Below are 25720 nucleotides of genomic sequence, written 5' to 3'. Positions count from 1 at the left end.
CGGCATCTAGGAATGAAACTGTGGGAGGGAATCAGTTTGAACAAAATTGAGACGCTCGGTCGCGCTTCAATACCCCGCTAAATTGTACACAGAAATAATTCATTAATAAAGAAGATTTATAGCGAAAATGGTCTGTTGTTGGTGAGTCTACGGCTCCCGAAAAGCGTGGATCCTTACCATATCCTTGGTGATTGGAGAATATGCGGTCGCGTAGAAGAAACTTGAAGCTTTACCGTATCTCAATTGTTCGCCCTGTACAATTGAATCGGATATGCCGTGAAATGGATTGGTGTGGAACCCCTTTTCGAATTACCTCACCGAAGGATTAGACATTATTGCCCTGGCATGCGAGACACAAGGATTATACTAGCTTTATATGCACAATAAAAATTTTCTGTAAAAAATGTAAGGAGAAGGCGGTCGGAGAGAGAACGTAATAGAACCTAGAATAATATTTCGCAAGTTCGAAAGGGATCTTCGTTGAGGCCTCAAGGTCGGAGACGACAGAGTAGAGACAAACAGGCGCCAGAGTCGTCGTGTCTGGTATCGGTACTGAGGTCTTGAGAAAGTTCTTCCCAGATTAAATCTGAGCACAGGAGGAAATAGAACCAAGATAATAAATCATATGCACGAGGAGAGTTGGGAGAGCATCGCGAAGAAGAAAAAAGAAATTTCAAATCACCAACGCGTCATGATCACGTGTTTTCCTTTGCCGGGAATTTGAAATGTTGTCCCCCTCTTCCCTTTATCTTGTCCCGAATCCCGCAGCCCGCTCGTACTTTCTCGTTCCCATCGTCCAACAAACGACGCGCAGTACGGTGACATCTCAACAACCAGGCTTGATATCAGAGAAGAATGGAGGCCGGCGCCAGCAAAACACAATAGAACTTCGGGTACGCTTCCGTTATGTCCTGTTTTTCTTCTGACTGATATCCTATTGGTTCCTATCGTCTGGCTCAGCGCAGATCTGCGCCAATCGACGCTCTTAGCTGAGTTATTGTCAGACTCACAAGCCGAACTTCGTGCCCCGAGATGGCTAAAAGACAACGACGAGAGCAGGCGTTACACTTCTTCGGCGCACGCTGTTCTTGTCAGTGTCCTTTCATCCTCTTACACCTCTGTTCCCTATAAAATCAGTAAGGTTTCACAATCCCGGTTATCTCGGTTACTGCATGAACTAAGCAATTGAGGAGTAAGTCGCTTTTCACTATGTCTAGTGGCGGTCGAGCAGCCGCCCGCCTGTGTTTCCGGAATTTACAGACGTAAATTGGATTCATAAACGGCCTCGCTGCTTGATATATCAGATAGGCTGCCAATGATTCTTCCCCGAACTTGGTTACGTGTCATCCTTCGTCTTCTTAGTATCGACCTCGTGCGCAGCTGACAATGTTGAGATCGATACGGCCGTCTCCAACAACGGTATCATCATTATCCCTGCTTATGCACGGCGATAGGCATGTTCCAGGTCACTTTCTGTGGTATCTCTCACTTATTCGCCTTGTCGACTTCAGCGCAGCTTCAATGTCTCCTCGCGACCTCCTGGTAGGGTTAGTTTTTCTCTCTATCCTTCGTATGGAGTCCAGTCGTTGAGATTCTCAATCTGACTAGCGTATGCCAGGTAGTAGACGGCAGTCTACTCCCATACGCATCAGCATAACAACGAGTGCTCTTTAGATGCGGCGCAGCAAGACCCTTTTGGCAATGACTTGGGACCGTTATATTTAGATGCGTGGAAACTTCGGCGTTTGAACTGAATCCCCTGTGAATAAACCATCGCAATGCACTATCATCCAACTAGCTGTGGGAACACTCATACCTGCGATAGTCGAGGCCTGCAACATCTCAAAGGCATTGATTTCTGCGAGATTATTTGGTACGTTATTCAGCTATAAATCAGTGACATTTCTCATCTGGCTCTTAGATCCGCATGTGTTCGCCCATCGTTCTGGAGCTGAAGCAGGGTGAAGGCATCGGGGCGCAAATGCTATATCTATCTGACATAGGCCAGATTATATAAGCTCAGCATTACCGTTCGTATGTTTCACCTTGTCTCATCAACCAACAATGACCTCTTTCTTTCCAAATTTTCCCTCTTCTCAGCAGAAACCAATGAAAGACCATTACCTCGTCGCCACAGATGCCAATATCTCGGTCTTCATTCGCAGGTCTGATGTCACTCATTATCAGGTACGCCTTTGGCAATAGACCCTATACACACTGACCTTACATCTCATCAGGATTTAGTCACTCTTCTTCTCTGCCATTTCACAAGCACAAGCACCCAGTCTATTGTTATCCAAACAAACGAATTGGATATCTGTGCCGGACGCTACGTCGATATTCCGCCTGATTTATGGCCGGAAATCAACCCTCAAATCCAAAACATTAAAGTCATCTCTCATCCGTCTTTCTTAACTCACCATCACCATCGCTAGCTCAAGGCATTCTAGGTCCGACTCAAAAGCCAGTAATGACATCGTTTCAATCAATGACAATCCACATCCGAACCCCTCTGGGAGAGACCAAAGCCGTGTCTCTCCCACACTCCGCATCTATCAACGACCCAAAAGCCTCCATCGAAGAGATTGAAGGCACCCCCATGTACAGACAACACCTCACTTACCAAGGCCAGTGCCTAGAGCGCGATCTCAAACTCTCCGAATGCAAGGTCCCCGACTCTGCGACAATCGTCCTTCGGCAAAAGCACTTCACCACGATGAGGAAACCGATCATATACCTATATTCTCCGCAGCCAGTGCATGCTGTGGTGCAAGTGTCCCTCGTCAAGGCTTGGTCCTTCTCCGCTGTCTACCCGAATGTTCCGATCAAAGATTCCGAGATTGGACAGTCCGTCTTGTGGGAGGTCGACGTTCAAAAGGATCACACTCTGACGACTACTAATGGTACTCGGGTGTCCTATTTGTTCTGGGAGGCCGAGTAAGTGTCTTTTCGAGTTTGGCATACTCACTCACTCTTGTCTCAGACCAAACCGATGCTCCCCGTCCCGTCTCCCAGAAATACGAATTCCATCCTCCCATTCGATCCATCATTTGGCCGAATCACAAATGAAAACTCCGTCGTCCTCCGTGCTTCCCAAGCTGCAGAATACCTCGACAAAGCCCTCCTCGCTCTCAGCCTACACGTTGAAGCCCGGATTTCGTTCATCACGTACGTCCATTCCCATTTCCCTACTTTAACTTCATCAATGTATAATCAGATACTGGCTCCCGTCAATTCTGAAACACGACTACGTCGCACTTACATTCCTCCCCCAATCCTCATACTCATGCGCCGCCCCACTCAGCGTCGACCCCAAACCAGATATCATCACCCGCGTGTTCATGCTCTTCAAGAGAGTCCATGACGACGAGTTGGTGGAGTGGGAGGGAGCGCTTACTCGGGCATTTGAGGAAGTAGATTGTTGGAAAGGTGTGGTTGGTGTGGATGGTGATGGGATGGACGATGAGGCGCTCTTTAGGGTGTTCGAGTGGGGTGGGATGGAGGTTGTGCATTAAAAGTTTGGTATATCATATGTATTTTTAGTCAGTGATGAAAGCGAACAAGAATGCGGGAGTAGTCTACCAATAAAATCACATAAAAACGGATGATTTAATTATCACTCCGTCTGAAATAATTTCTTGTGCGCCCTCGTATCGTTGGAATCTAAACGAAATTCTCGTCCCACCAGAGAATAAGAGGAGGGAATAACTTGGACATTGATGATCCGGGCTTGCCCAGCGAAGCTAATATATCAAAATCAGCTGCTATATGTACTTCAAAATCGGGTACATCTTCCATAGATTCAAACAGAATTCCATCGTATTCAAAAAAAATTTTCGTGCTATCTTATAGTGCATAGGAAGAATCGAACTTCGGGCTCAAGGTGTTAACCACTGCACTCCCTATTCAACTATTTTTTTCACGTGAGAAGAAAGAATAAGAGCCCTTCTTTCATAAAACCAAATCAAAAATGGGAGAAGAGTGACACACCGCATGATGCATGAGAAAGAACCCCAGTTAACAGGCGTCACTCGGAATTTTCGCAGATTCGAACGCAGAATTTCATAGCCGCAAAAATCGATTATTTCCTGTGCTTGATACAGTGCCCATGAGGACCGATAGATTTCTGAAAAATTACTTTGACGGGCGCCTCATAGACACAGCGACTAGTCTTTCGCCTCTAAACAAGGAGTATAATTCTCAGTTTCAGAAAACTGAACAGGAGATACAGAGAAGAAAGGACTCGGAGCCTTGCTTGCGGAGAGAATGGCGCTAGGAATTCCAGTCGCAAGCTACATCCCTGTCTAAGCGAACCCTGCACCAAAACGCAAGGATCTATCCATTCATGAAATACGGCAATCTGACGAAGGAACTAGTGCTTCCAATATCTTGTGAAAAAACATTTACACGTGCATGTACGTCCACCGATCATTCTGAGAGGAGGAATCGAACTCCAAGATGTACTCTTAACCATTGAACCAGAGAAGGACAGAAGGAAGACGCAGATACTCGAGTTTACTTGGGTGTAGTGATCACAACAAGAAACTACCGAACAACTAAGAAAGTCGGTTTGGAATCTCACCATTTTCGAGTTTGAAGACACGGGTCGATTCGAAGAAATCTAAAAAGACAGATTGTAGACAAGCACAATGGTATCTAGGGAATCGAACCCCCCACCCACAGCCATAGCTGCAAGACTATACTCCCCGTAAATCGGAAGCACAATATTAGCGCTTTAGCCGCCATTTGTAAACGTGAAGCTCAGCTGGAATTTGCTTGGCCACTGTTAAGAATCAGGGTATTTGAGCTAGTACGCGAAGTAATGAATACTCGAGTGAAACCCAAGTTGTGAGCGAGGATGTCCGAAAGCCGAGTTCCAACCACCAAGAGGGATCCGTAAGGGTGCTAACAAGCGCTAGGCGTAGTCGGAAAGCAATTGATTGGAAAGCGCTTGGCGTAACCGATCAGAGAGCTTAGTTCACACAATCAAGTGGACTTCAAAGATGAGTAAAATTAGCTTAAGATTCCAATACAATGGCAAGTACAATACTTATATACCACTAGTAAGTAAATGAGTCATTATTATTCTAGTATTCACAAGAAGGAAGGAGAAAGTAAGAGAAAATGATAGAAAATACCAGTAAGCCGAGGTCAAGGCCGAGAAGGCCGAGAGTAGGCATGTGTTGACTCATGTGCAGACCAGAAAAGACACGAGATCCATAACAGCCACTCATTAACATTGGTGAAGATTTCTTATACCGATGCCTGGTACCGTTTATGATGCTAGTGTGTTCTCTAATCAAAAAGCCGTCCAGGCTGCGTAACAAACAAGAGATGTGATGGCAATGAATTATTTAATCTGGTGTGCGTTCCTTTAAGTCACCGGAATGACGAACTCATATTAGGAGATGAGGAATCTTAGTCTTACAAAGTAATACATCGGAATCGTTAATACACAGATCACGCAAGCAGAACGACATCCACGGCACAACTAGGTCAACCCGAGTCTCAAGCGAAGTTGAATAAAATATAGCGTTTTTGAATTCGAATATTAGGATGTAGGGAATCGAACCCTGGGCAACCAAATGTCAGGCACCCCGCTTGGCCACATCCTTGTGGAGAATCAGTATATACCTCGAACCGAGAGGAGTCCGAATACACATGCACTAGGAGGGGGAGAAAATGATATTGACGTTGCCCATGTCTCGCCCAATGTGGGCGTAAGGAATTGAACCTCGACAAGGCATGTTGCGCAAGGTTACAGGAGTATATCCACAGAACGACGCTGGAGAATAGCTAGTTACGTGTCTGGACGCGAGTTACACATAATAGTCCATTGAATAATATATGATCGGCTCCGCTGAATTCGATTCATGGTGAGTAATCAGGATAGACAAGAAAATAAAGCCATTTACCTCCACTCGTTGAGTCAAATTCTTGACATCCTTTAACGGCAGGACGAGCGTCTCGCATATGGCATGCCCCAGAGAATGGATGCATCACCATTCAATCGCAGGGTCGGTAGTTGTCCAAAAGTACCGCACTCCCAGTACGGCCGGACGGAGACGATTACCTGTACGTAGATCACGACGCGTGTTCAATGGTTTCAACGTTCATGTTCAGCCTGTGGGCGGCCTTTACGTGAGTGGAAGAGAGACGAACGAATTTCGAGATTGAGGATACCTGCAGCGAGCGAGCATCTACCATAATGCGAGCCAGGCTTTGGATAAAGAGAAAATACGTACCTAGAGGGCAAGCATGTAGTCTTTCTCGTCTCCTGCCCCTGCGTATACTCGAAGAACATTCTCATGTATTGCCAGTGAAAGTAACCATCACGCCTCGTGGTGATCAAGACCTGCATGGAGACAAGAAGGTCGTCATTTGCTATCATCTCTATGTACGGTGTTTCAAACCTAGTTCTCGCCCAGATAACCAGCTGCTATGGGTGCGGTGTTGAGTAAGGGCGACATGATGATGGAATTTGAGTGTCAGTCATTGCCCGGATAAGCTCAAGGCTTATAGTCCTGATCGAAAGCGTTTTGGGAAGGTACAAAGCAGAGGGGAAAACGACACACCTCCTTTAGACCATGTCGCCGTAGGAAGAGCGAACAATAGAGCTCAGGGTCATTGTCGACCCTGGTCGAGCTGGAATCACGTCATTCTTATGTCGGCAATAGTTTCATAGGAAAATGGGACAAGATAAGACGTGAAGTGAACTAGAAGGCCACTGGTAGGAGATGTGGTGGTCGTCGGCAGAGAGGTGACCGTCGCGTTACGCGTAACAATCAATGACGCGTCACACGAGGCTCACGACTCTTTGATCAGCGTCCGGAACCAGCCGATCCCAAGCATCTCCCTGCCATGGCGACTCTGTTCGCATTAAACTTGGACGCCCAACCATGGACAGATCAGCGGAATTGACACTTCAAGCTTCAAGCTTCGACGATGAACAAGGAGACCTCACCTGGACTCAAGATGTGGCCGTTGATCTGATAGAGAGGAAGGAGAGAACTGTCAGCACGTAGCATCACAGTCCTACAAAACCGATACGTGCGCCCATGTCCCTCATGGAATAAGCTGACTATATGCATGCCTTCAGATGCCACTCCGTTCTACCATATGTCCCTCACGCGAGCGCACTCCACTCTCCTGCAATGGGCAGACACGCTTCCAGGCACACCCTATCTACATCCTGATATGCTCGTCATGGCCATTATCCCGTATGAAGCAGAGACGATCTCTCGGGGTGTCGTCGCAGACGGAACGAATGGGCACACTATTTCGTGAGTATGCTCGCCTCCTTCCGAGCCAACGCTTCATTCACTCATCTTTATGGGAACAGTCCTTTCACGTGCAAGCTGACGGGGAGGAATGAGTACGCCGTGTTGGAAGATAGATAACTGATATTTTGTGCCAAGGACGAGTCGTACATCGCGTATAAATTGTCGACGCCATATGCAAGATTGTATATCCTGCCGTGTCTAATTCTTTCAATGACATCCAGTAGCCAATCAATGACTCAGCATTCTTTAACTGTTCAGCAATGCGTAGAGATCCTAAGCATAAGCGACCTTATGCCTGGAATGTTAATCAGTCATAAGGCCTCGCTGCCGTGAGCCCATCCACTGTCCAACGACTCGTAGCACACAGAATTATATCAATGCTTTCTTCACCTCAAGTAAAGCATGACCAAAGACGAAGACTCGCCATGAAGCATTGCGCAACCGCTTGGTAATCCGGAAACATAGATAGAAGCAGCACGACTTCAATGTATCAAAATTGGAGGAAAGTATACATCGCGGACAGAGTTAGGCTAACATGCCGTCCGCAAGAAATCAACAGCCTTGGAACAGGAGCCAAATGAAGGACAACCAACAATCACACCATATCCACTAAGTCAGTTTCCTACTCTCGTACATTTGCCTGTTGCTTTTCTTTTCTGAAAATTCCCATTAAAGACGTCGACCAATGTACCCATAATGATATCCATAAAAAAGCCTATAACTGTTGCCATGTCAAGAACCCAGACAGGGAATCGAACCTTGAATGGTGTGCACTATACCAACTCCGGCATTCTGTCTTGACTTCCGAAAGCTATCATACCCACAAATGAGCGAGGACGAGTCATAAGTCAATTCAAATCCTGACGGAATTAGAAAAAAGAAAGACCTGGGAATCACTCCATCATGGGGCAGGGAGTCGAACCCTGATTAGGTCAACTAAATCAACTTGAGCTCCTAAGCCATATCCCCACAAAGATTAATACCTGAATTCCTTGAGAGGGGAGGTGGCTCGAATGTAGATAATCCAATCCCTCTAGTCGAGAAAAATACATAACCGAGTCCCAATCCAACACCTCCAGAGGAACGCACCAAAACCCTCCGGTGAACTTAAATGCTTGGAAACGCGGAAGAACAAGTTCTCTATAATCAAGATAAGACCCATACTCAAACACAAAATTCCTAGCAAAACCGCCCTGACCAAAAAGAATCTGGACATTTACGCCAAATCGGATGTTGGGAATCGAACCCTTAATGAGGTATGAAGCGCAGCTTAACCATATACCCGCAAAAAGAGCTGGGAAATACTAATTCACAGGAGGGCCCGCACCCCACCATCTCTCGAAGCACCAAAAAGCAACTTCTTCCGGTGTTATTCTCGCACAGGGAACTGAACTCGAGTTGCGAAGGATGTCGCGGTAGCCATTATACAAGACATGACATGGAAGATGTCGAAAGCATACTCGACACCTGGGGAATTGAACCCCGACCTGAGTTTCAGAATAACAACGTTTCGATGGCAGTTGGCCAGAAGAACTAGGTGAGGTGATCAATTCAGATCTAACTTGCCCTTGAGGACGAGCGCGTAAATATCAAAGAGAAAGGGATGGATTTACTCACTCTTCCTTCATACCTCATACAGGACAATAAATGATCAAGCCTAGCTAGAATCCAACATGATATGATATCAACATATCGATAACTAAAAACAGAGAAAGGACGGTCTAGCCAAAAAACAAAGGTCAAATACGATTTCAGATAGGCTACAGGATCAAGGGGATTGAACCCCAGCATCGCCTGACAGATATAGCCACTGAACGACAGTATCCGTACTTGCATCTAGCAAGTACATCCTATTCTTGTGCCGGTGTGATGAAACAACTCTCCTTGCTCTGAAGTTATTCCGTGCGGAAGAGCGGTAAACTGACGGAGGACCCGGAAATTCCAATATCATATCAAGAAAATATACACGTTTTTCGACGGCCGTGATTATTCTGATACGGGGAATCGAACCCCAAGATGTATCCTTAACCATTAGACTAGAGGAGGATATCAAGCAGACGCAGATATATCAATAAATCATTGAGTTTACTTGGGAATAAGAATAAAACCAAGAAACTACCAAACAGCCGAGAAAGTCTGTCTGGAATCTCGATATCTTCGAGTTTGAAGCCGCGTGTCGATCAACGAAAGCAAAAATCAATGCCTTCGTACAAACGCAATGGTATATAGGGAATCGAACCCCCATCGACGGCTATAGCCACAATGTTATACTCCCCGTAAGTCAGAAGCACAAGGATAACGGTCTACCGGTCGATTCTAAATTAAAACGTCAACTGAATTTGCCTGACCGTTAAAATGGCGAAGGTTTTCCATACCGATGCTCGGGGCGGCTTAACAGGCTAATACTGTCCGCTCTAATCAAAAAGCCATCCACGCTGTGCAGCAGGAAACAGGGTATGATGGCACCTTTGCGTCGAGCCAGCTCCATCACAGAAAGATGAACTCATACAAGAAGATGAGGGGGAATCTTGATATTGAATAAAGACACATCCGAAGTGTTAATCCTCAGATCATGCAGAGAGAAAGACATCCCCAGCAAAACCAAGTCAGCCTGAATTTCAAGTGGTATCGAATAAAACAACTCCGTATTAAATCAACTATTAGGTAGGATACAGGGAGTCGAACCCTAGGAAATCAAATGACAAGTAACCCTGCTTAGCCATATCCTTGGAAAGAACTGACGCACATTCCGAACTGAGCGCTAAAAATTGCGATGTAACCAGCATGCAGAAGTCAAATCATCCACTCCGATATCGCTAAAGTTATTTACTTAGCTAAGACATCTATAGAGCTGGATCTAATATCCTGAAAAAGATGCGCTCCTATCTTGGAAGGCAAAACAACCGAGAGGGAGCGGTACCGCCGCTGTATTCGGCTCTAGGAAAACCGAAACCGAAGTTTCGATCTTAACCACTGAACTATACTATGCGTGCATCCGGAGAATAAAATGCAGCGATTTTTTCCTACATTCTGCAATAGTGGGCTGACGCTTACCGTTGGAGAGCTGGGCGCATTCGTTATTGATCGGAGCAATCATTCGCCGTTCGTGGTTATCATCGCTCCAAAAGTTTAACGTGAGAGCTGTTGCGGGTTACAGGCTTGTCCCTGACCCGGTCGAACGAACAGAGATAACGTAGCAGTTATGGTTATAGTATAATTTGCAACAACGCCGGGCGATTCGATGTTTTTCGGCGTTGAATAGTTTCCCGGCGTAAGAGCGTGCCGGCAAGATTCTGGAATGATGCTGAGATAAATCAACCAACACCGGGACGATCTCCATTCCTTGTTAGTTCAAGGCCGAACGGCAGTCTGCCTGTACAGGATACTTCGACCGTAGGTATATCTGATGGCAACAGCCGGCGCCCTATCCATTGATATGAATGGATAACGTCACCGTGGAACACCGGAAAGGCCATTTCGTGAAATGCTGTAACCTCACAATCCTTCCCAAGACGTGCAGAATAGATGGGTATTGAGACTTTGCTATTAAGACGATTGATTCATTTATTTTGTGGGGCATCACGGGCGATAATCAATCCACTTAAATCAAGTGGAATGTATAGTGTTTATACCACATCACCTGCATTCAATCTCTTCTCGCTAGTTATTTCGCGAGTCGCGAGCTCGGCATTAATAATCTGTTGAACAGTGGATGCTCCGCTCCACATTAATCTGAAGCTACGCATAGTGATGAGTAACTAAGCCCGATCAGAAGATCAAACTACGAACCTCTCCTCGTTTAGCCAACACCGGGTCAGCCTGTAACTGAGAACGAACGTGTAAGTTTCCCTGTTTCACCACTCCAGAGGATGAACGCACTACTACTCGATCACGGGGTTGACGGCTATTCAACATTATCGCACTCCCAGTGCGACCAGACGAAGACCACTGTCCTCTTCGTAGGCCACGACGTGTGTTTAACCTTCCGGTTACATTTACGTGAATGGAAGAATGACAAACGGATTCGGAGACTTACGTTGCTAATAATGAGTTGGCGTATACTGCCACTGATGGTCAGCTGGAATGACCGGAGATCCCATCAGACGTACATTTACTAATGACGAAATGAAGGCCCATAAATATTAGGTTTGATGACATCGTGATCCACTGCCGCGGGAATGAGGATGATGAGGTGGAGGACTTTAGAGAGGACTCACACAAATCATGTCGATAATAGTTGCCACGCTAAGCTCAGTTTAGCTATCTGAAAGAGCCGGAAATACGCCCGTACCATGTCAGAGACCCGGTCTCGAAGGTGTACAGGATCAGAGCATCGATGATGGCATTAAGGCTAGGGCGCTCGGTTTTAGCTGGTGGGACAAGAATGGAGGGGATTTCGTACTTCTCGGCCTCCGAGCGACTTTTATGTAGTAGACCGAAGAGAGACCCGGTGATTAGCATGTCGACCGCGGAGGATAGCACCAGACCGAGTGTGAATATCCACTGTAGTTGGGGGTCAGCGATATTCGGGGAACCTATGAGATGATTTACTCGGAAGTCCTGTTTGAATGCAGAGTATGTTTTTAGGCGTATCTTTTCGGGAATCATGGTGTTATCAATGGAACGAATTTAAGCTTTGGATGCATATACATTTCAGACGTCGTGACTGAATTGTTCTATGTCAGTATTTTGAATATACGGGACGAAGAGTCTCATAAACGAACCACAAGCAGAAGCTGGACCACAAATAGAGAAATCAAACAATAGCCACAGCGCGATAAAGATGAAGGCTCTCACCGAGACGGAATGCCGCTAGGATCAGCTGTCAGGTGAACGTTAGAATATGAAACAGGGTATGGTATAAAGTCAACTGACAATAGGGCATGTAAGGAGCCAATTTCTCTTGCTAACTAGTAATATTGAACGATGGTAAACGGGATGTAGGACTTGGACCTACGCATAAATATCCTATGTGCGAAGAAGCTATAGCAACGGGTAGTTGAGTAGATGAGGGGAAATCATAATATGTCTGAGCGTACCAGTGCACGAGAAATGTCAAGACGGCCTACGAAAACTGTCAGATGAATATCGGCTAGGCGGACCCGAGGCGCTCTACCGTAATGACGATGGACACCTGTCTGATCCATCAAAAACAAAGTTTGAATTGGAGATAAAATTTACTGACCCCGATGCTCCTACAGACACATGAGTGATGGTAGCGGGAAAAGGTGGGAATGAATTCTCACCAAGGTATGATATCGAGGCTACCATAGTGGCTGATAAGCATGTACCATAGAGATACCCAGACGAAGCAGGTGTGGCAGGTATCGAGCAGCCTGTCGGGTTATAGTTCAGGAACGAATCGCAACGATGAATGCCATCGCATACCATATAGCGAATACCTGCAGAGACGCTCAACGCTCAACAGATGACAGCGGAGACAGGACTGACGAGGGTTTTAACTCTAATCAAATCAGAGGGATACAGCTTGTAGTAAAAAATCGTTTGGATGGCTACTGCGCCAGAAAGTCTGCGGAATCATTAGAATTGATAGGCTAAAGGATGAAGGAAAAGAAACTTACAGAGAGGCTGAGAGCGCGCCAATTGCTACTGCTCCATATGTACTCGAGACGTTAAACGACATAGATAGAGTAAAGACAGGGTGTATGCGGGAACAAGGCGAAAGACGAATTCAATCCTTAAATATCGTGTGCCAGGGCGGCCATGTTAAGCAATAACAGCATGTGGGTAGCCGGAGGAAAGGTTTCAAGGTTTGATGTGTCTTAGGCTGATCTCGCGTGTGGAGAATGATGAGTTTCGGAGATATACCTCTGGACACTAAGCCCCTCATATAAGTGTAAAAATCTGAAGACGCGCTAAAGAAACAAGGTGGTGAGTCCGCAAGCAGCAGGAGACCGAAGATTTATCGACAGACCTGTGGATTAAGTAGATCCATGGGCAATACGGAGGGAAAAGAATGTTGGAAAAGAGACTTTGCTTTATTTACTTGTAGCGCTAGACAGACATTTAGCGAGGAAAGACAAGGAAGAGAGTCTCTGAGTAACATTTTAAAAGACTGATTAACGCTTTATGTGAGAAGGCAGAACTGAGATACACACGTGGTAGAGACGCAGCAAGATGGCAGTGCCGTTATTACCTACTAGCCTCCTGGCAACCAAATATAGACCGCCTCCCCCGCTTATTCCCACTTAGCCCGACTTCGCCCTTTTTTCCCGTTTCCACCGTTGTGCCAGCGTCTATGGCGATGACACCGTGAGTACATCTTGTTTTTATTCCCTTGCAGAAGCTGCTATATATTCTCTTCGCAAACATTTCCCGGATATCGCTAAGGCGTCGATGATCATCCAAACCAAGGAGTTGGACATTTGCGATGGACGATATGTCAATATTGCTGATGATTTATGGACGAAAGTTAGTCCTCGCATTCGTAATATTAAGGTTACTTCTTGTGTGTCATGACCTCTTATTTCTTCAGGATTGGCTGAATATGATCAGGACTGAAAGGTGCTTACTGCGATACAGTATCGTTGATTTGTCATGTCTGATAGTGCTGGAGCCTTGAACTATTGTTTTTCAGAATCATTCCGAGTCCAAGAAGAAGATAATAAATTATAACACCAGAACCATGTTGGATTTGCAAGCAGGAGCTCCGTCGTATCCCGTCGGCCGAGCTATATACCCCTTTGTGTCGGGATGGACTTGGTTACCGTTATATACTAACTACGGACTATCGGACACCCTCACCGTGTTTCTGCTTATCGCTACGCTGTGTGAGGGTGAGTATCTGTTCATATTACTTCATTTACCTTACTGATTGGTACCTATAGTCTACAATATAGCTAACAGGGTATACTATTAGGTACAGTGAATTAACACCGCATTTCTGCTTATCACTATGCTGTGTGAGGTCTACAATATAGCTAACAGTGTATACTATTAGGTCCTATGAACAAATGCGTGTCACTTTCTTAAAGGTTATACAGCCCCGAGAATTACTCTATCCTTCATACCAATGACTTCCGCCATTGCTGCCTTGACTACGGCCCTGCCATCGAACGTCCCCACATTGAACATGTCCGGTGATAACTGGTCCATCTTCTACCTCCGTTTTTCCACTGGTGTCCAAGCCAAACACTGGATAAGGCCTGTTTCATTAATGAAACTCTCTCGTAAGAGCTTCTAAGTCTTTTAAAAAATGCCTCTCCCTCTCAGCCTTCATCATTAATGAATCCCTCTGAGGCTCAGAGACTACTCTCCTCCCTATTCCCATGCATCCCATCCTCTGCTCGGAATTTTGTATTATTATCAAATAAAATGGATATATTTAAAATACAATACAATACAAAATGTAAATAAAATGTGGTGCAGGCAGGTGTGGTGAGACATAAGCATCGATAGCACCCATGAAGCCTCATGTAGAGGGAAGCAATGATATTGGTGGCAGGGTGGTCATTGCATTGTTATGGGGGGTGACGTGAGCAGAAAAAGGTGGGTGTCAGGATAGGGAGCGGGCAGATGATGACAATGGCATCGAAGGGGTAAACGGAGCTCATATCCATGTTACCCTATCCAAATAATGGGGGATGCATGAGTTTGAGGTTGGCGGGTGAGCTGGGCAGCACATGGGAGGCTGATGTTGGATGGGATGCAGCAGGCGGCGGCAGGGGTATCCGGGATCGCGTAACCATGAATGTGGGTTCATTCACAACGCCTTCAAGCCCTCATTCAATGCCTTAAATGGCACGGTCATCGTCAGTGTCATTCACTGTCAGCATCCTGACCTTGCTCTCACCCTCCTGCCTGTACCCTTTCGCCCTCCCAGCCCTCCCCAGCCCCCCTAACTTCCACACCATCCTTAATCTGCTATTTGGCATGGTCATGCACTATACTCTAGTCCTCCTACCCCTCACGCCATCACTGTCGTCGTCGTCCTGGTCATCGTGATGGTTGGCTGTGCATATATACACCCTCCTAGCAGCAGATGGAGGCGGATCTTGCGTTATCGAGTGAATGAGGCATCATTAATGCATTCAGAAGCTATAGTGAACAGCGATTGGCCCCGATTTCGATGTGGGGGATGCTAGGTGGGTCGCAACAGCAACAGGACAGGGTTTAATGGCAGTGGCAAGAATTGACGGGCACCGTAGTAAAAGGGTGATGGTGGTAGTGCAACTCTCCATCGTTTGGAGGGGGGAAATGATGCTGCCTTGCAGGAGGGCTTACGTGCAAGCGAGTGGGGCATGATGCACGATATCCAGGCCATCTGGGGCCACCAGATGGATGAAAAGTATCTATAAAACTTATGTTAGCATTGAAAGTAATGAAACATACCTTTATTCCATTCAAACAAGCAGCAGGGGCAGGCAGGCGACTATGCAATGGACTGATGGTGATGGTCAGACCAAAGGTCAGAAGAGAAAAGAAGGGGTACAGCCACTCGATCACTATATGGTTTACTGGACTGGAGCAATTGAGCGAGCGGAATGGATGCTCAGGATGCATCCTCTGCTCAACTTCATTGCTCCAAAGTCCTTTGAACTGATGGAATATACTATACTAGTGCTCTACTATACATTTATGTACTTTTTAGTATATTTAATGTATCACAACCTTGATTAATCTGCCTTTTGCAGTGAATATCACAAATTTCAGGACATTTCAAGGATGCATCCTTTGTACACAGATGTGTGCAACCTTTCCAAAGGTAAGATTGGTTTAATATGCAATAGTATATATTTCATTGTCCAAAACATGTGTCTGATCCATGGTGATCTGCCTGCATAGGCCTTGTAATCACTTTTCTCATTGAAGTGATTTCTTTGAGAATGGTATATGCACAGTTTCATCTGGTGCAATTTTGTCTGACTGAAGAATATTCTGGTCAGGGAAGGCATGCCTATTGACATATAACACTTTAAATAAGTACAGGCTATGCTTTTACAGGCAATATACTTCAATTTGAGCATGTACTGTGGGATATGTCTTTCACACATGCTTGTTGTATACTTTTCACATCATAATTCATGCCTATGTTGGCATAGGATAGAAAATATGTGCTGAGATGATGCCTAGAGCATTAAAAAAGACAACATACTCTCTACATTATATATCCAAGCACTGAGAAAGGTTTGGGACCATACAATCTCGACCTATTTGCTTACTGGGACTGAGTTAGGGGTGTTTCAGAAAACTCCGGAAATCATTGAAATACTTTTTGACCTTAACTATCCATGCATTAAGAGATATAAAAAAGATAGAATAATTATACATGACTGCCATTATCATATTACATTTTGAATAAGTGCAATGTACTATCTGCTATCCCAGAAAATTTGCCTGCTTTCCGAAATTCCAAAGCATATTGTTAAGCACTAACTCTAATCTGAGTCAAGGCTGGTCTCTATCCTGTCACTCACATTCGGTGATTCAGTGTTAGAGAGGCCTTGGTAGATTGCAGGAAGTTAGGCATCACTTATAGCAAAAGTGAGGAGCTTGTAAGAGTTAGGAGTATATAACCTTAGCCGAAGCTGGGGTCTAAGGCCACAGTGTAGGCTAGCTTAAATACATGTTAGACTCATACTAAGAATAGTATCTACAAGGGCACATGCAGCAAGAAGTGTGCCCTTCAATGAATGAGAGGAGAGGACACTAAAAGAAGTGCACTCCCGATGAATGAGAGTAAAGAGTGCATGTCACCTGTATCTGCTTGGGACTCCATCTGAATAGGCTGCATCCCATAGACCACCCTCGACTAGTGGTCAACTCCTGTCCAACTACTAAGAAGCATGATGCCATCAAGAGAAGCATGATGGTGCATGCAGGTTGTCAGTCATCCAGGATGTGGCAGCTGTGAACTGGGGTGACGGCAACTGGGTAAACAGGTAAGGGGTATGCTGGTGGAATATCATGGGTCCGAGAGATAATATAGGTAGGTCTGGGGTTCTGAGGGATAAGGATAAGATAAGATAAGGAAAATAGGAGTAAAGTCGTAATAATACCCCCCAACTAAGACTGTTGTCCTGACAGTCCTTTAGACATACTCACTCCCTGAGTCAAAGGAGTTGGTAGATTCCATATCCAATTTGTAGTCCTTGTTCTGTTCCCAAGCAGACATGCCCTGTTCTTCTAGAGGGAAACTAGGGTCGGTCTGAGTCGGTAGAGGAGGCATGGAATGCTTGTTTTCAAAGACGTCTTCATCCATGTCCAATGAATAAAAGCCCTGCTCATCAGAGAATAATGGATCAGTATGATTCCCATTTGGGATTGGAAAGAGTGTTGAGCTCTCGGTTGAAGAGCCAGGAGATGATATGGTTATACATCCCCCTTTGTTTTCCAAGTGTCGCAAATCATGATCCTCTACGTGGTCTTTCTTGTTCTCGTATTGTTTGATGAGTTCTTCGGCATGGGCAAGGTTGCTTCTCTTGACCCAAGTGGCTTCCTCCATCAGGTATCCCTTCCATTTGACCAAATATTCTGTTATGGTCCTCCAACTATGTCCTCAGCCAATAATACAGTTGTGGTCCTGAAGTAGCTCCTCTACTTTGTATTCTTCTTTGCCTTCCATGAGCTCAGGCTCAGGTGGCAGTGGTTTCTCCTGGTTGGAAAACTCCAGGGGGACGTATGGAGTTAGGTATCGTTCATTGAACTTGTTGTGGATCTTCCATCCTGGTGGTAGCTTTAACTCGTATGTGGAGGGCCCCTTCTTGGAGATTATTTCAAAGGGGCCAATGCGTTTGTTATCTAGCTTTTTCACCGGTTGGGGAAGGTGAAGGTTGGTGGAATCCAACCAGACTTTGTCACCTGGTTGGTACTCCTGTGCAGGACAAGTGTGTTTGTTGTAAGCCTTTCTCATAACCTTGGTGGCTTTATTCAGAGAGTGTTCCGCTTGTTTGCATACTCTCTGGAGGCTTTTGATGAAGTCAGTTACTGATGATGTTTCCAATGGCCTCACCATGGTTGGGTGAATTTCCCCATCTCATCCAAAGACTAATTTGATGGGGGAAAAGCCTGTTGCAGAGTGTTGGCGGTTGTTGTGAGCAAATGCTGCCCACTGCAGCCATTCACTCCAGTTGTCCTGTTTGTGGTTAATGAAGACTCAAAGGTATTTTTTGAGTTCTTGGTTAACCCATTCCATTTGTCCATCTGTCTGAGGGTGATAAGCCATTGATGGATTTCCTTGAATATTCATGATTGTGTATAACTTGGTGATGAATTTTGATACGAATTGTGGTCCCTGATCGGAAATGACTTTGGAGGGGGTGACCCCAAATTGACAGATGATTTTGTCACATAAGATTTTGGCCCATCCACTTGATGAGAGTTCCTTCGTGCATGGAATCAGCACGATGTATTTCGAGAACCGGTGATACGCCGTCTACGTGTTCACACCTAGATTTTGCGATTTTATAACAATACGGTTGCAGGTCTATCCTATACTAGTGGTATATCAAGGGCTATAGTTGAGACTTCGGACTGATAGTCAAGTTAGCATGCTACTAGTCGAGTCAGGACTTAGGAATGATACCACTAGTGGGTCAGCCCTACCAGCCGACTGGACTAGCACCTCCAAAGCTAGTATGACTTAGTAAAATACAGTCACTAGTAAAGAATACAGCTGCTAGCACCCAAACAAGAAGTAAGAACCCACACAGATCTCGACTATTCAGTCGCTAGTGGACTGATCTGGGCATGAACGCCTAAGTCAGGATGACTAGTCACGCAAGCACTTCTGAAAGGACTTAGAAATGAACCAGTAAAGGCATAACCCTTAGCCCAATCCCAGCTAGTGTGATACAGATCTCATACGATCAGCACTAGTATAGCCGGGCTGTGCCCTGATCACGATCGAGCAGTTGCTACAGGCACAGTTACCCGACTATTTGTATAGCCATGTCACTAGTGGAGCACCGCTGGGCAAAGGGTGCAGAAACGACCCAATAGCGGAGTCTCTCAACCCGCTATCCGACAGAAAGAACAGGCTAGGCCAACTATTGCATGATTATTCACCATAACTTGTGACTAGCCAAGATATCCTTACCAATATTACCCCTAAAGAATCTATTTATATTTATTCTGTACCTGTCTCTGTAGTATATAAGTAGTAGAAGGGGTGGCCTCGCACGCCAGGCAAGCCATCCCCGCAATTGTGACCTACTAGTCCATATTCTAGTGCCCCAATTAAAGGCTTTTGTGCTTAACCTCAATGAAGTGTCTACTAGTCACTTAGTCACCTATAGTATTGAATGAATTGAAGTGTCTTAAAGTTACTATTCCGTCTTGGAGTGACTCGGAGCATTTTGAAGTTAGTTAAAGTATTTTCTCGGAGTTAAAGTATTTGTGCTTAGGCCAAGAGTGCCACTAGTCGAGCCTAGGGTGCTGCTAGTCAAGTGTAGACCGCTTGTGAGACCCAGTATTTGGCCCAGAGTGCCACTAGTTTTGAAGTATCAGAGTTAGACTGAGCACAGTTGCTCCACCCAAGTCACTATTCATCCAATTGTGTCTTAAAACCCTACTAGCATGAGTATTACATCTTGTGTAGCTCACTAGTACCAAATATACATCTTTAAACAACTCTTCCCTGATTTGTTGAAGTCTGCAGAGTGCTTCTATCGTACTCGAAACACCGGAACTCAATAATATTGGTGATTAGTGTAGAGTAGTAGAGGGTTTTGGTGTTGTGGTGTTCATATCCATTCACTAGCCTTTTGTCACTCGCCATTACTGAGCACATCACCGTGGAGGTGAATACGTCGATAAGGCATTTACCTTGCATCTCAAGAATGCCGGCACTGTGAGGAAGATGACTGTGCATGATACACCACTGATGTGCTCGGTAACGGCGAGTGACAAAAGGCTAGCGAATGGATATGAACACCACAACACCAAAACCCTCTACTACTCTACACTAATCACCAATATTATTGAGTTCTGGTGTTTCGAGTACGATAGAAGCACTCTGCAGACTTCAACAAATCAGGGAAGAGTTGTTTAAAGATGTATATTTGGTACTAGTGAGCTACACAAGATGTAATACTCACGCTAGCGGGGTTTTAAGACACAATTGGATGAATAGTGACTTGGGTGGAGCAACTGTGCTCAGTCTAACTCTGATACTTCAAAACTAGTGGCACTCTGGGCCAAATACTGGGTCTCACAAGCGGTCTACACTTGACTAGCAGCACCCTAGGCTCGACTAGTGGCACTCTTGGCCTAAGCACAAATACTTTAACTCCGAGAAAATACTTTAACTAACTTCAAAATGCTCCGAGTCACTCCAAGACGGAATAGTAACTTTAAGACACTTCAATTCATTCAATACTATAGGTGACTAAGTGACTAGTAGACACTTCATTGAGGTTAAGCACAAAAGCCTTTAATTGGGGCACTAGAATATGGACTAGTAGGTCACAATTGCGGGGATGGCTTGCCTGGCGTGCGAGGCCACCCCTTCTACTACTTATATACTACAGAGACAGGTACAGAATAAATATAAATAGATTCTTTAGGGGTAATATTGGTAAGGATATCTTGGCTAGTCACGAATTATGGTGAATAATCACGCAATAGTTGGCCTAGCCTGTTCTTTCTGTCGGATAGCGGGTCGAGGGACTCCGCTATTGGGTCGTTTCCGCACCCTTTGCCCAGTGGTGACACGGCTATATGAATAGTCGGGTAACCGTGCCTGTAGCAACTGCTCGATCGTGATCAGGGCGCAGCCCGGCTATACTAGTGCTGATCGTATGAGATCTGTATCACAATAGCCGGATCTGGGCTAAGGGTTATGCCTTTACTGGTTCATTTCTAAGTCCTTTCAGAAGTGCTCGCGTGACTAGTCATCCTGACTTAGGCGTTCATGCCAGGATTGGTCCACTAGCGACTGAATAGTCGAGATCTGTGTGGGTTCTTACTTCTTGTTTGGGTGCTAGCAGCTGTATTCTTTACTAGTGACCATATTTTACTAAGTCATACTAGCTTTGGAGGTGCTAGTCCAGTCGGCTGGTAGGGCTGACCCACTAGTGGTATCATTCCTAAGTCCTGACCTGACTAGTAGCATGCTAACTTGACTATCAGTCCGAAGTCTCAACTATAGCCCTTGATATACCACTAGTATAGGATAGACCTGCAACCGTATTGTTATAAAATCGCAAAATCTAGGTGTGAACACGTAGATGGCGTATCACCGCAGCACAATGGGGTAGCTGAAAGGTACAATCGCATGGTTATTGAGAAGGTCAGGGCTATGCTGCATTCAAGCAGCTTACCTCACTTCTTGTGGACCAAGGCAGTTCGCCATGCTGTGTGGGTTCTTAACAGAACATCAACAAAGGCCCTGGATGGCAAGACACCTTACGAGGCAGTTACCAGGAAGAAGCTGAACCTAAAAGGGTTACGGGAATGGGGAGAGAAGTGCTGGGTATACCTGGAGACTAAGGCTATGAAGCTGGGTGGCCGTGTATGGGAGGGTCGGTGGATTGGGTTTGATGAAACAAGCAATGGATCCTGCATCTACTGGCCAGAGAGCAAAATGGTGTCCATTGAGCAAAACATCTATTTTGACAAATCTCATGCCCCTGCTGATGATCTCGAGGGGGAGGAAGATATTGAGTTACGCGAGATCCTGTCAACACCAAAAGCTCAGCCCAACCTGCCTACTGTGAAACCACCACAGACGATGCCTAACCCTGAAGCCCAGCCTACTGTTCAACCCGTAGTTGAAGAAACCTGTTCCCAATGCACTCGAAAGCCTAGCCAGTGGGTGTTGGACCTCATCTCTGGCAAAGGTAGTGTGTCAGCATGCCAGAGTGACCCTGTAGTACCCATTGGTGTTCAGTTACCAGCCATCAACAAAAACGACGTACCTCTTGAGTTTGAGGGGGAAGGAGAGGCAGATTGGTTGATGTTACTTGAGGATGCAGAATTCCTTGAGGAGTACACCATGGCCATTTCAGTGGCTGATGCTGAGGCATTAGTGTTACGGTTTATTCTTTTTCTTTTCTTTTCCTTTATCTTTTTTATGTATTCCTGCTTACTATCATGCAATCACAGTGTATCCAACTTCTCACAGTACTATTTATAGTCTTCAAGTCTGTATTTAAGTAGTAGCCTCAGCTGGATTAAACCCCAGCTTCGGCTAAGGTTTAATCTACCCAACTCGAACTCCGTGTTTCACGACTATCTAAGTTCGCCCCCGCTCATTCCACACAAACCAGGACCTGTGAGTGTATTGATCCACTGAAGTGCGAGTGGCGATCCTCATTTGATCTTGTTTGTAGAGTTGGTGGCTAACATTTAGCCGAAGCTCGACATACGTTGCCCAGCGCCATGTCAGAGAACAAACGCTGCCCAACAACATTCAGAAATCTTAAAACTTCGGTGCCTCGGGTTTACCCAGACACTGAAATGCTTGACCAGAGAGGTCACTGCTGTGTGTTTGTAAGGACAGTGTGTGACTGTCAGCACATCACGGGTGGACCAACCATCACGCTGCTACTCTACGTATTCATCATCCAATTGTTTGTGGTCTCTGCAGTCATAGTACTGCTGGCAACCAGTGAACTCTATCCCGTCTTAGCAGTCTCATGGTTAATTGTAACTGTTGGGCTCTTTGACTTCTAAATCCCGACCACAAGTGCCTATGCCGCTTGCTGAATTGCTTCCTACGGTCGCAGTAGCATTCGGATTACTGGCCGGGGCACTCCTAGCAATTGCCCTCAGGCAACTATACAGGTGCTGCACCCGTGCTCATAGGGCACGACTCCCATTTCATTATATCCCACATCTCCCGATCCCATACCCAACCGTTCCATACCCGCACATTCCTGTGCAACCAACCCTTCATGATGGATGACCCATCACACTCCAAGGAACAGCCTCAGATTCCAGGGAGTCTTCCCCAACCCCAAGGGCATCCTCCATCGACATCACAGACATATGAGGAATCCATCTCAGAGACAGCGACCCTCCCGTACCAGGGATCATTGACCTCCCTCCTGATGGAGGAGAGGAAGGAAGGAATATGGTCAAGGGTGAAGAAAGCAATGATGACCTCACAGAGTTCGAAAGGATCAGGATCCAAGACCTCCTTGATGGTGTCACGATGGAAGAAGGGGATGACCCCTATTCCTGAAGTGAGTACCTCGATGCAGCAGCAGACACAAGAGAGTACTTCCACGGAGATGACCTTGCAGAGGACAGTGGAGAACTTGGCCTTGGGGCCTCCACCGCAACTACCACCGGTCCAGCTGCTGCAATCCCTTATGATGGAAGAATTGCGCCAGGCGGCAGCAGAGAGTGGCAGGGGATCCCTGTGGCGTGGTACCCCCACACAAGTTGGGTCTTTGCCCAGGAAGAAACTCCTGTGGCTGGAGTATCAGCCCAAACTGCAGGGCCCGAGGACACCCCCATCATGAGGACTGTTGCCCTCCCCGCTGAAACAGAAGAGCGTATCTGGGACACCATTGAGGCATACAACCCGGACACTAACCCTGATCTATACCCTGATCCCACTGGAGGAAGTACCCCCACCAACGAACTCACCAGAGTCCCTGCTTTCACCCCATCGGTCATGCCAAGAGCATTCACAGCCCCTGTCCCCTTCAATCAGTGACCATGGACTGATGAGTACCATGCACTCGTCGAGTCCAACTTCGACCTTCGAGCTGCCCGGCTCACCCCAGAAGGAGCAGCCTGAATGGACCAAGCAAGAGTGAACAGCGCATGCTCCCGAAATGCGGAGTGCAGAGCCCTATGAGACAGCCTCGAGTACCTTCCCCTCGAGCCAGACACCACAGATGATGAGGCAAGGCAAAGAATCGGAACTGCTGAGCTTCGATTCCACCAGGCTCTCCAATGAACCAATGACAAAGGCATCCGTACCGACCTCTGACACTGTTTCAAAATGGAGGTCTTCGATGAAGATTGCTCCGACCTGGCAGAGTGGAGAAGGGGGTACAACCTCAGAGAAAGACAATGCCAAGAGCATCGAGAAGCTGGAGAAGACCAGTGGGATTTATGAAGAAGCCACCATCTCCATGCTGAAGAAACCGCCCCTGGCCTCATTTGCAGGAGAAGTGATGAGGCAGGTGAGAGCAGTTCTCACTAGGTCGGTACAGCAGGTACCGGCCATACTGGTGTTCTTGGAATGGGAGTCCCTATACCAAATAATGGCAGAAGATATGGTGCAGGATCCCCACTGGCTTATCACGGAAGCAGGAGAAGATTACATCGACACGAGGCATGCTGGAGACCTCTACTTGATGAGGAATATACTGGAAGTCGATGCATGGCACTGGGCTGCAAGAGTGTGGAACCTGTGCAACCCCGAAAACCTGAAGCCCAGGTGTGCTGCATATCGACGACTGGCACCAATGCCCAACCCATTGGACACCATAAGGTTCCAGGCTGGTGGGGGTGGAGGAGACCAAGGCGAAGGAGAGGCAGGGCCCTCCAACATCGACAAAGAAAAAGGGTCAACAGTCCCACCTATACCTCAGAGGCCACCTGCGGGGCCGCTGCCCCCAATACTGTCTAGACTGGGAGGGTATCCATCGCCGGGTCATAACCCAAGACTAAGATCACTATCGCGGCCGCTGAACCCGCCCATACCACCAACGCCTCCAGAGGGCTCCCTGCCTCCATGGCAGTTGGCCCCAGGCACAGTCCATAACCCCTGGAATGACATGAAACCGAAGTTAATCATGCAGCCAGAATATTTTACTGGAGTATCCTCAGATATCACCCGGTACCTTCACCACTGCGAACTTTATTTTCAAGTCTTTCCCATGTACTACATGCTCAATACAGCTGGGCAGAACCCATATCGTATCATGTTCGCCCAGTCCTATTTGCATGGGGATGCATAAAAATGGTGGAATGACCAATACTACTGATACCGAGATGGGAACGGGCACTGGAGACTGCCCTCATGGTTCGAATTCACCAATGATCTCATGATCTGCTTCCGAGAAGTAGCGGAGCTGGCAATTTGGAAGCAACAGTGGAAGAAGCTCCACCAAGCAGACTTCAAATCAGCAGTAGAGTTCTTCGCGAAGTTCGAAGAACTGGCCCACAAGTGCGAGGAGTTCGGAGATGAGAAGCAGATGTTCGAAGCCATGGAAGCCATAGTGCGACCCACAGTTCGAACCACCATCATGCATGGGGACAATGCTCGTCCCACCACATATGTGGAGTGGAAATGGCGTATCGAAAGGATCGACGCCAACTATCAATATGGCCTGGCCCAACAGCAAGGCAATAAGTCCTCCCAGAGCCAATTGGGTTCGGGTCGAGGTAACCAAAATCAGCCATCAGGGAAGGCAGGAGGTTCTGGTGATAAGAAGGATGCCACAGGAATGACCTATGGTGGCCAGGGGCAGCCGATGGAGATCGACAAGTTGCAGAGTGAGAAGTGATGCTTC

The 25720-nt window shown here is 46.4% G+C and overlaps 5 protein-coding genes across 5 annotated transcripts; 4 read left to right on the top strand and 1 right to left on the bottom strand.

Moving 5' to 3' along the window:
• Positions 1 to 2064: 2064 nt before the first annotated feature.
• EV420DRAFT_1645103 (uncharacterized protein) lies at positions 2065 to 2435 on the top strand (the record flags this gene model as incomplete). The annotated part of the gene is made up of 2 exons (XM_060477735.1): positions 2065 to 2187; positions 2238 to 2435. 2 exons carry the CDS (start codon positions 2065 to 2067, stop codon positions 2433 to 2435), a joined length of 321 nt encoding a protein of 106 aa, XP_060328598.1.
• Positions 2436 to 2716: 281 nt separating this feature from the next.
• On the top strand, positions 2717 to 3515 carry EV420DRAFT_1621487 (uncharacterized protein; the record flags this gene model as incomplete). The annotated part of the gene is made up of 3 exons (XM_060475703.1): positions 2717 to 2937; positions 3016 to 3168; positions 3218 to 3515. The coding sequence occupies 3 exons, from the start codon at positions 2717 to 2719 to the stop codon at positions 3513 to 3515; spliced, it is 672 nt and encodes a 223-aa protein (XP_060328597.1).
• A 7458-nt stretch (positions 3516 to 10973) lies between these two features.
• On the bottom strand, positions 10974 to 12927 carry EV420DRAFT_1765780 (uncharacterized protein; the record flags this gene model as incomplete). The annotated part of the gene is made up of 17 exons (XM_060480840.1): positions 10974 to 11021; positions 11073 to 11108; positions 11163 to 11265; positions 11320 to 11344; positions 11393 to 11450; positions 11501 to 11528; positions 11575 to 11786; positions 11983 to 12019; positions 12081 to 12105; positions 12159 to 12189; positions 12241 to 12348; positions 12400 to 12417; positions 12469 to 12478; positions 12530 to 12619; positions 12672 to 12685; positions 12735 to 12813; positions 12866 to 12927. 17 exons carry the CDS (start codon positions 12925 to 12927, stop codon positions 10974 to 10976), a joined length of 984 nt encoding a protein of 327 aa, XP_060328596.1.
• A 2099-nt stretch (positions 12928 to 15026) lies between these two features.
• On the top strand, positions 15027 to 15535 carry EV420DRAFT_1555715 (uncharacterized protein). Its single transcript, XM_060473650.1, has one exon. The coding sequence runs from the start codon at positions 15042 to 15044 to the stop codon at positions 15246 to 15248; it is 207 nt and encodes a 68-aa protein (XP_060328595.1). The 5' UTR covers positions 15027 to 15041; the 3' UTR covers positions 15249 to 15535.
• A 6203-nt stretch (positions 15536 to 21738) lies between these two features.
• On the top strand, positions 21739 to 22380 carry EV420DRAFT_1695666 (uncharacterized protein; the record flags this gene model as incomplete). The annotated part of the gene is made up of 2 exons (XM_060479413.1): positions 21739 to 22280; positions 22350 to 22380. 2 exons carry the CDS (start codon positions 21739 to 21741, stop codon positions 22378 to 22380), a joined length of 573 nt encoding a protein of 190 aa, XP_060328594.1.
• Between the last annotated feature and the right edge of the window lie 3340 nt (positions 22381 to 25720).

This window comes from Desarmillaria tabescens, assembly GCF_030435595.1.
Source record: "Desarmillaria tabescens strain CCBAS 213 chromosome Unknown EV420scaffold_27, whole genome shotgun sequence".
Taxonomy (NCBI): Eukaryota; Fungi; Basidiomycota; class Agaricomycetes; order Agaricales; family Physalacriaceae; genus Desarmillaria; species Desarmillaria tabescens.
The sequence above is the reverse complement of the archived record's forward strand: the minus strand, read 5'-3'. Positions and strand labels throughout refer to the sequence as shown.

Bases quoted from the DNA above. Each gene is read 5' to 3' on its own strand.
- EV420DRAFT_1555715 (XM_060473650.1), top strand. From the start codon at position 15,042: ATGGCACGGTCATCGTCAGTGTCATTCACTGTCAGCATCCTGACCTTG.